This window comes from Salvelinus sp. IW2-2015, unplaced genomic scaffold, assembly GCF_002910315.2.
Source record: "Salvelinus sp. IW2-2015 unplaced genomic scaffold, ASM291031v2 Un_scaffold1139, whole genome shotgun sequence".
In the NCBI taxonomy this organism is placed as follows: domain Eukaryota; kingdom Metazoa; phylum Chordata; class Actinopteri; order Salmoniformes; family Salmonidae; genus Salvelinus; species Salvelinus sp. IW2-2015.
In genome coordinates this window covers 198773-211778 of record NW_019942750.1, presented here as the reverse complement: position 1 = coordinate 211778, position 13006 = coordinate 198773, and the positions used below count along the sequence as shown (strand labels likewise).

The following is a 13006-nucleotide window of genomic DNA, read 5'->3' as shown; positions in this document are numbered from 1 at the left end:
ATGCCACAATAGCCGCTTTCTCTCATAAGGTGTCACTTGTTTATGATGAAAACAATAGCGTCAGGTGAGAAACATATGAAGATCTTAATTTGATCAGCCTGTTGCAGGATAACTTCAATTTAAAGCCACATCTTTTTTATATCAACATTTTAAATCATGCGTCTATGTCTAATACAGGGCTGCCCAACCCTCTCTTGAGATCTACTGACCTGTGGGTTTCAGTCCAACCCTCTTCTTGGAGATCTACGTCCTGTTGGTTTTCAGCCAACCCTCTTCCTGGAGATCTACTGTCTGTATTTTCAGTCCAACCCTCTTCCTGGAGATCTACCGTCCTGTAGGTTTTCAGTCCAACCCTCTTCCTGGAGATCTACTGTCCTGTAGGTTATCAGTCCAACCCTCTCCTGAGATCTACCGTCCTGTAGGTTTTCAGTCCAACCCTCTTCCTGGAGATCTACTTCTTAGTGTGTGTGTGTGTGTGTGTGTGTGTGTGTGTGTGTGTGTGTGTGGCAGATTGGCACAGTCAGGGACGTGATGTGTGTGTGCATGCTGCGAACACGTGCCCATGCCAACACACACACACACAAACACGTACTACTCACTCACGTGCACACACACACACACACACACACACAGTGCATGTCTGGTACAGGCCTAGATGTTGACTGACCTGGTTCTTGGTGATGTACTCCATAACATTCATGCCAGCATGCCATGTGCAGGTGCATACGTCATTAACATGCTAGGGGATTAGCGGTCTAACGGAACAATTAGGTAAATAAAGGGCGAACGCTGTTGGATTCACCACAACGGTTTTAAACCGTTGGCCTCCGTGTCATTTACGGGTTCCAAACAGGCTTCACGTGGGGTACCTTTAAACGGGCCGCTCATGGCGACACACACTGACACACACTCACACACACACACAGACACTCACACACACACACACACACTCACACAGAGGATCCTGGAGAGCAAGTAAGTCTGAAAACATGATGTGTGTGTTTAATTATTGACGTTGAATATGATGTGACGAACACAATGACTGTAATTCCTTAATATAATGGTTAGCCTATATTTTATTCATTTCATAAATAGACCCTATTTTGTGGATAATATGTACACCTATACATTAGTCCTTTTACTCCTCAAACTCTGGAATGTAAGAATACAATGCGGTTCAGCATGTCTCCAAAAACAGCACCGTAATCAATTACGTAGAGTAGAAATCCAATGCACTTAAACTTCCAGCGCGAATAACAAGGGGCTGCAGAAAGAGAGGTACATTTATCGATAAAATAATGAATTCCAACCAAACCCCTCCTCCTCCCGTGAGACGTCCGCTCCCCCTGGCTCCCCCATCCACAATAAGAGATAACTGCGATGTGGAGTGGCGCAGGGCTCCCGCCTCGCTGACAGAGAGGAAACGAGCGAATCGCCCGCGTGACTCTCTCACTCATTGACCGCGCGGTTCATAGCAATTTTCATTATCCCTACCGGATAGTGAGCAGTGAGGACCACTGCTAGGCTATCTCCATTGAAGGAACCGGGACAGAGGGAGAGAGCGAGAGAGAGGGGGGGGCGAGACGGTATTTGGAGCTCTCTCCAGCCTGCGCTCCCTCACAACCGCAGCAAGATGCTGAGCGCCGCTCTTTGCAAACCGGCTGCTGTTTCTCCCGTCTCCAGGGGCTGACTCCCGGTGAAGAGAACTCTAAATGGGCGTTTTTACCGTCTCTGTTGATTCTCAAGGATCCACGGTTGGATATTTTCGAAATGAAACGAATGAAAGATGTGAGCATCGAGAAGAGTTCTTGTTGTAGTGTGGTATCTGCAGTCTCCTCCCCCATAACAGTCAAGTCCACTGAACGCAGTGGTACAGTGATTTTGAGGTATTTATTTTCATGATAAATACGAAAAAGGATTCACATTTTGACATTAGGGACTTTCCAACTTTTCCCGGTGTTTTGTGGTCTGTTTTGCGGTCTCTGTCAGCGAAACAAAGATCTCAGGACATCATCAACTCTGTGGAAAACGGCGACTTGAGATCTTCCCCCGGTCTGAACAGTTTAGCGCTGTTCCTCCCCGTCTCTATCCCTCTTCAAGCATCTCCTCTGGGTGGGATTGCGACCGATGCTTGCCCATTGTTTGCTTCTTGTTCTGTCTTGTCATTTGTTTGTTTATTTCACAGCATGATGATTCACATACTCAGCCATAATAGCCAAGGAAATGTATTCAAATTACGCATGCAACATGACAGTAATTCGTTTTGTTATGCTAAATTCCTATGACTGAATTCAAAAGCAAGCATGGGCTTATAATATGGGTCTATTTCGGGGTTGCCTTCTAGGACTTGGCAGATCCATGCTAACTTGATTTGTGTGTGTGTTGTGTGTGTGTGTGGTGTGTGTGTGTGGTGTGTGTGTGGTGTGTGTGTTGTGGGTGTGTGTGTGTGTGTGTGTGTGTGTGTGTGTGTTGTGTGTGTGTGTGGTGTTTGTGTTGTTGTGTGTGCTTGTCTGTGTGTGTTGGCAACTGTCACCCCAATAGAATCCACTAAAGACCTGTCTGTGTGTGTGGCAACTGGTCTCCCCAATAGAATCCACTAAAGACCTGTCTGTGTGTGTGGCAACTGGTAACCCCAATAGAATCCACTAAAGACCTGTCTGTGTGTGCCTGTTTGCAGTTACGCTGGAAGTCGCCACCCATGTGGCCCTCGAGAGTGGGGAGCAGGCAGCCCTGTCCCCGGGAATCGGCACTCCGCAGGGCGGCCATCAGTGGCAACGTCCTCGCCCTGCCGCCGCACCACGTCCCCACGGGCAGGAGTGTCCGGGTCTTCATCTGCGCCAACCCTGACGGTAAGACACCACTGGCCGGGAATCAAATATGCGAGTCCAGATGACTCTGAATAAACTGTTTTAGTGATGACCTAATCTGCAGAAAAGTGGGATGCTGCGCGTCACAATTTGTTCCGGGCGCATGTGTGACCTGTTACGCGCACAATGATACCTAAGTCATTGCACTTTTACCCATTTCCGACAGAAGATGTGGTATGTTACCTGTAAAAACAATATAAGGCAATGTTTATATGACCCCCTTTCCAACAGTCCCTTAGTTACCACTTATTTGCAGGTATACCTATTTTATACATATCAGTGGGTAACTTGCGAATTGAGATGGGTGGGGTTGTTGTTAAACCATGGAGGCTGTTTGCAGTCCAAATTAGGGAGGTATTAAACAATGGAAGTGTTAATTAATTGACCTGCAAAAAAAGCAGAGAACCATTCACACAGACCCAATGCCAGTACTTTGGTTACAGGAATAACATGAATTATATATATGATCTCTAGGCGGATTATATTTTGTAATGTTGTTTACCCATGTCAGATATACCAACAAAATGTTTTCTAAAAATGCAGATGTGGTAAATTAGTGGGATTTTGGTCTGTGTGTGAACGGGATATTACAGACATGAAGATTGATTTAGAATTTGCGCTGCTCATGAGCAAATATATTTCATACGATGTCCAATATTTATGTCAGATCTTTCCTGTTCCTGAGAAAAAAAGAGCATTGAACAAAGGGCATATGTAGCTATGTAATTTACTGTGTCCCCATCCCAATGGTCCATACAAACGACAGGACAGGAGAGTGACATATCACGATACTCTACCAGCCCTGTCACTGACTGCCACAGAGTGTTTCCCCCGTCCAACAGTCAGTCACTAATGGCGTTGTTCAATTCAATTAGGACGCGCAATTAGAACGCGCATGAGCCAAACCCACTCGACTGGAGTGGGTAGAACGAGATTATGCTTGTAGTTGTGTAGTTATTCTACCGTTCGGTCAACAACGGTCATATGAATGAATTAGCCAAGTATAATATACGTCACTTCGTTTTGAAAAGTGATTTTAATCATATGGGATTCTGGTTCATCTCAAGCAATGTGAAATACGTTGTGAGGTAGGGATTTTCCTAACGGTTTGGGAGAAAACGTCAATGACGCGCCAGGCTGTGGGGTGGGAGGGGTGGAGGCATGCACTTGCAGAGCCGCTGAATACGGCCTCGGGTCGGGAAGTAAAAATAGTCTTTCTAAAAGCGGAGTAAACAAAGCAAGAGAACTAGAGTAGCCTAGACACAAACAGAGAGGGTGAGAGGAAGGGCAGGATGGAGAAAGGGACGATGACACACTCATTGACAACAAAAACAGGGCCAAAATGCAACAACTGTCAATAGAGTGATCAATTTACCTAATATTCCTCTTATTTTGTCCCGGTTTTTATCCATATCCAATAGAAAACATAGTAGAAGAAATGTGCCACCTGTTGCTGGTCCAATCATTAAATTGCACCTGCAGTAATTCTGAAGATGCTTAGGAATCAGAGGTCCAATAGGAATACATGGAAAATATGAAATGCATTTGAAATATTTGGCAGTCCATTTCAGGAACGATATTGACACACTGTTGACTAACAGTTACTATACGTTATACAAAGGGTGGGTCTAATCCTGAATGCTGATTGGTTAAAACCGCATTCCAGCCGGTGTCTATTCCACTAGTTACCACCGGCTAAATCTATGACGTTAAAATGCCTATTTACTCTGTTCCATCTGACTGCGCAATCCACTGTCTCATCAGCCCAGCCAGGCAATTTATAAACTTGATCTCCACTATAAAAAGCATCTAGACATTATCTCACATTTCTTTTAGACTAACATTTAGTTTTCAACAGTAGAGATTTGTATAAACCTTGTTGTCTAGCTCTCTGACATTTGCAACATTGTTTCAATATTCAAATTCGATCTCCAGCTGTCCCATAGTAATAATGTCGAGAGTCGGAACGAGGCAGACAGACAGGCAGGCAGCGTTTCTCAGCCAGTCGAATTAACGAATCAGCTGGCATAATTTTTATGGATATACATTATACAAAGAAATGTAAATAAAATAAAAAAGGTAAAACAGAACAAAGTGCAGCTAGTTTGCAGTCTTTCCAGCTTCAGTTTGAAGTGATTGTGTTAGCTGTGTTGTTGGCTAGCTCCTCTGAACAACAGTGTCCTGACGAGAGAACACATTTTCTATGCCAGGTGAAGTTGCGCCTCATTACCTAATTGTTATGGATGCATCCAAATAAATGTCACTAGAAAACAGCTAGGATTGTAAAAAAATAAATAATAATTCGCCTAAAATGACGTAATCTAACTACCTGTAGCTCAAGACCTAAAGCTAGGATATGCATATTCTTGATACCATTTGAAAGGAAACACTTTGAAATTTGTGGAAATGTGAAATTAAATGTAGGAGAATATAACACAATAGATCTGGTAAAAAATAATACAAAGAAAAAACATGCATTTAAAAAATTAAAATAATCATCATCTTTGAAATGCAAGAGAAAGGCCATTAAATGACTTAGGAGTCTAGGCGCAATTTAGATTTTGGCCACTAGATGGCAGCAGTGCATGTGCAAAGTTTTAGACTGATCCAGTGAACCATTGCATTACTGTTCAAAATGTTGTATCAAGTCTGCCCAAATGTGCCCAATTGGTTTATTGTACATAACTGTGCACTCTGTACATCAAGTACATAACTGTGCACTCTCCTCAAACAATAGCATGGTATTCTTTCACTGTAATAGCTACTGTAAAATGGACAGTGCAGTTAGATTACCAAGAATGTAAGCTTTCTGCCCATATAAGACATGTCTATGTCCTGGAAAGTTTGCTGTTACTTACAACTGTCATGCTAATCACGTTATGGCACGTTAGCTCAAACGTCCCAGTATAGGGACACCGATCCAAATGCAGCTACTGTGTTGTTATTCTGTCTGCAATGTTTGACGTGACTGTAAGTTAGCCGGAGTTGGCTAGCTAGCAAGCAAGGGATAAGAACATTGCCTTCCAGTTTGGCAATGGAACATTTAGAACGAACGACTGGGTCTCGTCCATAGATACAGAACATTTAGAATGAACGACTGGGTCGCGTCCATAGATACAGAACATTTAGAATGAACGACTGGGCCGCGTCTCTGGCAACCGAACTGATCAAGTGAATGACCAGCTGGCTTGGGTAGCAACCGTAGATTTGTGTCGGGACTATATCTTGTGGAAGGATGAAATAGTATGAATAAATTCATCAAAATAATGTTTTTAATTAAAATATGTAAATCATTATCTGAATATGTTGGTAACCCGTTGTATAAAAGTGATAATGCCCTGGAAGCCGGTGTTTGGAGGATATATTGGCACGGTTTGCCGCCCCTCGGTTTCTGGGGCATTATCACTTAAATGAAAGTCTTCTATCACATTACGTCACTCAGAACTAGTCACTTTATTGTGAATTCATGATACTGGTGCTGGGAGGTAGACATTGATTCTACACCAATACACAGATACATTGTTGTGGAGAGAGAATGAGAGAGAGAGGCAGTGGAAAGAATCAACAACAACAAAAACAGAGCAAATTGGAATGTTACTTGGCCCTAAACATAGTCTTGCTATTGCGAGAAGCCGCCATAGGCACACCTGGCTCTCGAGAGAAGACCCACAAAATCAGTTGAAAACTGGGCTGCACTTTCTAACTTCCTGCCAAATGTATGATCACATTAGAGATACATATTTCCCACAGATCACACAGATTCACAAAGAATTGGAAAACAAATCGGACCTGGATAAACTCCCATATCTGTCAGGCAAATATGCAGTGTGCCATCACAGCAGTAAGATGTGTGGCCCGTTGCCATGTTAAAAGGGTAACCAGTGGAGCACAAACAACTACTGACAATTTCTGTTCATTTGTCTTCCACTACTAGCCGTACTAAAACTATTTGCACATTGCTAAAACACTGTACATAGCTGGTAATATAACACTTGGTATGTCTTTATCTTTTTGAAACCTTTTTGAGTGCATTGTTTACTGTTAATTTCTAAATCGTTTTTTGTTGCTGTTGTTTTGTGTCTTTTCACTTTTATTTATTGTTTTGTTTCATTGCTTTGGCAATGTAATTACATGTTTCTCATTCCAATAAAGCCCCTTTGAACTGAATAGAGAGAGAGAGCGTGCAAGAGAGAGAGAGAGAGAGAGAGAGAGAGAGAGAGAGAGAGAGAGAGAGAATTCACATCTTCATTGTCTGTGATCAGCACCAAGTGATCAGCAACTCTATGGACTGGAAAGTGTTTTTCTAGAAGTAACACACCTTGCACTGTTGGTGGAGTGCTGTTCCACTAGAGGGCGCAATTTCTGCACTACACTAAGTTAAAGTGGTTTTGTCATAATAACACCATAGCAAAGATGGAATAATAATATGTTATTAAGGAGAGTAATCTAGAACCTATAGGGAGAGTGATCTAGAACCTATAGGGAGAGTGATCTAGAACCTATAAGGAGATTATTAAACATATAGGAAAGTGAAACTAGAAGCTATAGGAGAGTGATCTAGAACCTATACTGAGAAGATCTAGAACCTATAGGAGAGTGATCTAGAACCTATAAGGAGAGTGATCTAGAACCTATAGGGAAAGTGATCTAGAACCTATAGGGAAGTGATCTAGAAACTATAGGGAGAGTGATCTAGAACCTATAGGAAGTGATCTAGAAACTATAGGAGATGATCTAGAACATATACTGAGAGTGATCTAGAACCTAGAGAGAGTGATCTAGAACCTATAGGGAGAGTGATCTAGAAACTATAGGGAGAGTGATCTAGAACTTATAGTGAGAGTGATCTATAACCTATACGGAGCGTGATCTAGAAACTATAGGAGAGTTCTAGAACCTATAGGGAAGTGATCTAGAAACTATAGGGAGAGTGATCTAGAACCTATAGGGAAGTGATCTAAAAACTATAGGGAGAGTGATCTAGAACCTATAGTGAGAGTGATCTAGAACCTATAGTGAGAGTGATCTAGAACCTATAGGGAGAGTGATCTAGAACCTATAGTGAGAGTGCTCTATAACCTATATGGAGAGTGATCTAGAAACTATATGGAGGGTGATCTAGAACCTATAGGGAGAGTGATCTATAACCTATAGTGAGAGTTATCTAGAACCTATAGTGAGAGTGATCTAGAAACTATAGTGAGAGTGATCTAGAAACTATAGGGAGAGTGATCTAAACCTGTAGTGAGAGCGATCTAAACCTATACGGAGAGTGATCTAGAAACTATATGGAGAGTGATCTAGAACCTATAGTGAGAGTGATCTAGAACCTATAGGGAAAGTGATCTAGAAACTATAGGAGATGATCTAGAACCTGTAGTGAGAATGATCTAGAACCTATAGGGAAGTGATCTAGAAACTATAGGGAGAGTGATCTAGGAGTATAAGGCACACTATGGCAATGGAAATCACTTCAGATAATGTGCGCAATAAGGAAGAGATGACCTTAAGTATGGTCTACTTATGCTTTAGCAGAGATAACTACAGTATCATAACAGTTGTACTGGGGTTTTAGATGTGTCTGGCCCACTGGGCCCTCCACCCCAGATGTGATTCAGTGTTACAGATTGATGTATTCTCTGTCTGGTAGTGACCTATAGCCTATGATGTACAGTCGTGTCACTGCCCAGACTCGTGTAGTCAAAGACCATAGACCGTCCTCTCAGTCCCCTGTTGATGATTCTGCCTTTTTAAGAAGCATCTTACCAACCACTGTAACAATGTTACTGCTGCTACTTAAAGGGGCAATATGTAATTCAGGAATTCTTTAAGAATCAATGGCTTTATGGTTCATTTAAAAGTCCAAAAAGGGATGTACAAATCCCAGATTGCCCTTTTAAGGACTCGTTGTATGTAGGTTATGGGCACAATAAAACATTGAAGCTGAGATGATTTTGCTGAAAGCCAAATAAAAAATGATGTTCCAGTATAGTTCACACCTTATGAAAAGAATCACGACAGCCGTGATGGAAACAGGTACAACTTTATAAATGCCGACAGATCATTTGTTTGTTCGACGTGGTAAGATCTTTTTGTGTCGGGTAAAATGTATTATGCGAGAAATGGCGGTGTCAACGCCTTTATGCGCAAATATTGATATAATTATCCCCATGTCGAAGTAAACTTGGAGTCACGCGATGATATGGTGTGTGGTCCTCCCACTACGACTTGGGAAAGCGTGCAGTTTATTAGGCTGCAGATGAAATAAGTTATGATAAACTTCACAGGGGAGGTGAAAGGTCATGGTGATCTTAAAGCACCTTCCCTATAAATAGCGAGGTTCTGATGACATGATGATCGATGCTCGACTGCCGTTTGACAAACACAAAATATTCTCGCCCTTCAGACTGAAGGGGTTCGATGCGTAAAATGATCTATTCCTCCCACCGCATATCATCCAATGAGATGTTCAATTACTATAACAATTTTACCCTGGAATTATTATTCTCATTTTATTTTTGATGCGCTTTAGTATCCTTTAGTAGCCTTTAGTAGCCTCTAGTAGCCTTTAGTAGCCTTTATCAGCCTTTAGTAGCCTGGCTTTAGTAGCCTTTAGTAGCCTTAGTAGCCTTTATCAGCCTTTAGTATCCTGGCTTTATTAGCCTTTAGTAGCCTTTATTAGCCTTTAGTAGCCTTTATCAGCCTTTATTAGCCTTTAGTAGCCTTTAGTAGCCTTTATTAGCCTTTAGTAGCCTTTATCAGCCTTTATTAGCCTTTAGTAGCCTTTAACATCCTTTACTATCCTTTATTAGCCTTTAGTAGACTTTATTAGCCTTTAGTAGCCTTAGTAGCCTTTAGTAGCCTTTAGTAGCCATTATCAGCCTTTAGTAGCCTGACTTTATTAGCCTTTATTAGCCTTTAGTAGCCTTTAATAGCCTTTATTAGCCTTTATTAGCCTTATGTAGCCTTTAATAGCCTTTAGTAGCCTTTATCAGCCTTTAATAGCCTGCCTTTATTAGTCTTTATTAGCCTTTATTAGCCTTTAGTAGCCTTAAGTAGCCTTTAGTAGCCTTTATTAGCCTTTATCAGACTTTAATAGCCAGCCTTTATTAGCCTTTATTAGCCCTTAGTAGCCTTTAGTAGCCCTTAGTAGCCTTTAGTAGCCCTTAGTAGCCTTATTCTATTGGACATATTATTCAAGGTCTCAGACTCTCCTTTCCATATAGCTATTCTCTCCTTTACTTAGAATATTACAAGTCTAGAAAATCTCTCTCTCTTTCTCTCTCTTCATCCCTTCATCCCCTCTGGAAAAACCCCTCAGATCTGGCTATCATCCTGTTAGAGCTTTAACTGTGAAATCTATAAATCCTAAGAGAAGGTTACGGCCCCGGGGTCATTTCAGGATCCAATCTAGTGAGAAAGAAAGAGAGAGAGAGAGAAGGAGGGAATTATGGAGGGATAGAGGGGACTGACTATGTCACCGGTGGCTCTTATTTAATAGATCGGTTTCTGAGGGAGAATAGGAGCAATTGAGTCAGTTGAGCCTCTCCCCCCCTCTCTCCCCCATCTCTCTCTCTCCCTCTCCTCCCTCCTCTCTCTCTGTTTTTCCCCCTCTCTCTGCAGGTAGAGCGCATGACTCAGTGGCAGCTACCTTAAGTGATGAGCAAGTGGGGTATCAGACGCAAGTTAACTCCACATGTATCAGCAATCAGAGCAGTAATCTAGTCATTAGAGCAGTATCAGGAGCAGTATCAGTATCAGTATCAGAGGTTATGCCTGTGCAGTCACTGCAGTATCGCGAGCAGTATAGAGCAGTTCAGTATCAAGGAGCAGGTTTATCTCGGAGAGCAGTAAAGAGCTTAGGCTGAATGCCAGATAGACAGTAATCAGTATCTGGGCAGATAGCAGTATAGAGCACGAAGTGATCAGTTAAATCAGAGCAGTAGTCAGTATCAGAGCAGGGCTAGTCAGTAGAGCAGTATCAGTATGCAAGAGACACGCTATCAGAGCAGTAATCATATAGAGACAGAGATAATACATTAGTGGCCGGAGGGTTCCTGTCTGTCCTCACTTGAAAGTAGGCCGCGAGTAAGAGGGAGCCCATGTGATAGAATAATATGGAAATGAAGCGTGTTAAGTGAGATTTTGGTTCATACGTTCTCTGTTTTGGATGCTTCTCTCAGGGACACAAGCACACACAACCACACCACACACACACACACACACACAAACACACACACAACACACACAACGTAGTATGTTGTAATGAAAATAGACAATGTCAAAAATACACCATGCTGGTTCTTGGCTGCAGATGCCACATGTAAAACACATCTTCAGGGTTTGTAATGCACACGTTGTGGGAAGGAGTGACTGAAGTTTCCTCTACATGGCCGTTGCCTCCGGCGACAGAGCAGTGCCTGTCATAACACACGCTCTCTGAGTGACACACACACGTTCACCTTTACAAGTTCACTTCCTGGAATATATGAACACAGGTCAAGGCCTTCGACTCCCAGCTGATCACGGCCCTCCCATCCTGGACCACTATATCACTAAGCTAAGGAGCCCTGGACTAAACACCCTGGACTAAAACACCTCCCTCTCAACTGGATCTGGACTTCCTGACGGGGCGCCCCAGGTGTTTAAAGGGTAGGTAACAACACAATCCGCCACGCTGATTCCTTAAACAGGAAAAGGAGGACAGCAACGCCCCCATTCTCATCGACGGGGTGTAGTGGAGGCAGGTTGAGAGCTTCAACTTCCTTGGTGTCCCATACACAACAAACTAGAGACGGTCCAAACACACAAGACAGTCGTGAAGAGGCTCGAAAAGCCTTCTCCCCTCAGGAAACGAAAAGATTTGGCATGGGTCCTGAGATCTTCAAAAGGTTTTACAGCTGCAACATCAGAGCATACCTGACTGGTTGCATCACTGCTGTATGGCAATTGCTCGCCTCCGACCACAAGGCATCTACAGAAGGTAGTGGCGTATACCAGTACATCACTGGGGGTAGAACTCCTGCCATCCAGGACCCTCTACACCAGGCGGTGTCAGAGGAAGGGCCCTAAACATTGTCATAGACCCCAGCACCCCAGTCATAGACTGTTTCTCTCTACCGCATGGCAGGGTACGGGAGTGCCAGTCTAGGACAAAAAGGCTTTTCACAGTTCTTACCCAAAGCCATAAGACTCTGACAGTAATCAATAGGCTACCCTCTACCAGACCGCCTCTGCTATGCTGCTCTACTCTGTTTATATATCTATGCATAGTCACTTTAATAACGTCGTGGACCCAGCCATTAACAGGTACGCGACCCACTCTAGAAGCTGCTCTAGAGACTGTATAATAAATGTACAATAACAGACCACCCATGGTCATACCCTGCCGACTGTCTGGTGAAAAACATGGTCATACCTGCAGACTGGTCTGTGACAAGATGGTCATACCCTAGCAGCTGTCTGTGACCAAGCATGGTCAGAACCTGCAACTGTCCGTGACCAAACATGGTCATACTCAGACTGTCTGTGACCAACATGATCTACCCTGCAGACTGTTGTTGACCAAACAGGTCATACTGCGACTGTCTGTGACAAGCATGGTCATAAAACCCTGCAGACTGTCTGTGACAACATGGTCATCACCCTGCAGAACTGTCTGTGGACCAACCATGGTATACCGCGACTGTCTGTGAGACGCATTTTGGAAGAAAACACGCTACTAGTAAGGAAAAGCCCCTGATATTCAGCTCAATGGTACGATGTAACGGACAGCCATAAACATATTACTATGCTCCATTCATATACCATTATGGTCACTGCGGGGTGGAAGCGGGAAACTAAACTCACTTAGGGAATTGACCAATGCAAACTCTTGAATTCACCTGAGCACACTTTTATACATCAAAATGATTTTACTTTGTGTGTGTGTGTGTGGTGTGTGTGTGTGTGTGTGTGTGTGTGTGTGTGTGTGTGTGTGTGTGTGTGTGTGTGTTGTGTGTGTGTGTTGTGTGTGTGTGTGTGTGTGTGTGTGTGTGTGTGTGTGTGTGTGTGTGTGCTGTGTGTGTGCGGTGGCTCCGGCGTGCGCGCGTGTGTGCGCGTGTCTGTCCTGTGTGTGTGTGTGTGTGCGTGTTTGTGTG

The 13006-nt window shown here is 43.2% G+C and overlaps 1 protein-coding gene across 1 annotated transcript in view; it reads left to right on the top strand.

The window, feature by feature from the left end:
• Positions 1-2665: 2665 nt before the first annotated feature.
• The window catches only part of LOC112069869 (NACHT and WD repeat domain-containing protein 2), a 72178-nt gene continuing 61837 nt past the window's right edge, over positions 2666-13006 (top strand). The window contains exon 1 of the mRNA XM_024137248.2: positions 2666-2849. Within this exon, the coding sequence (XP_023993016.1) occupies positions 2699-2849 (151 nt within the window). The 5' untranslated portion in view covers positions 2666-2698. The remainder of the gene's footprint in view (positions 2850-13006) is intronic.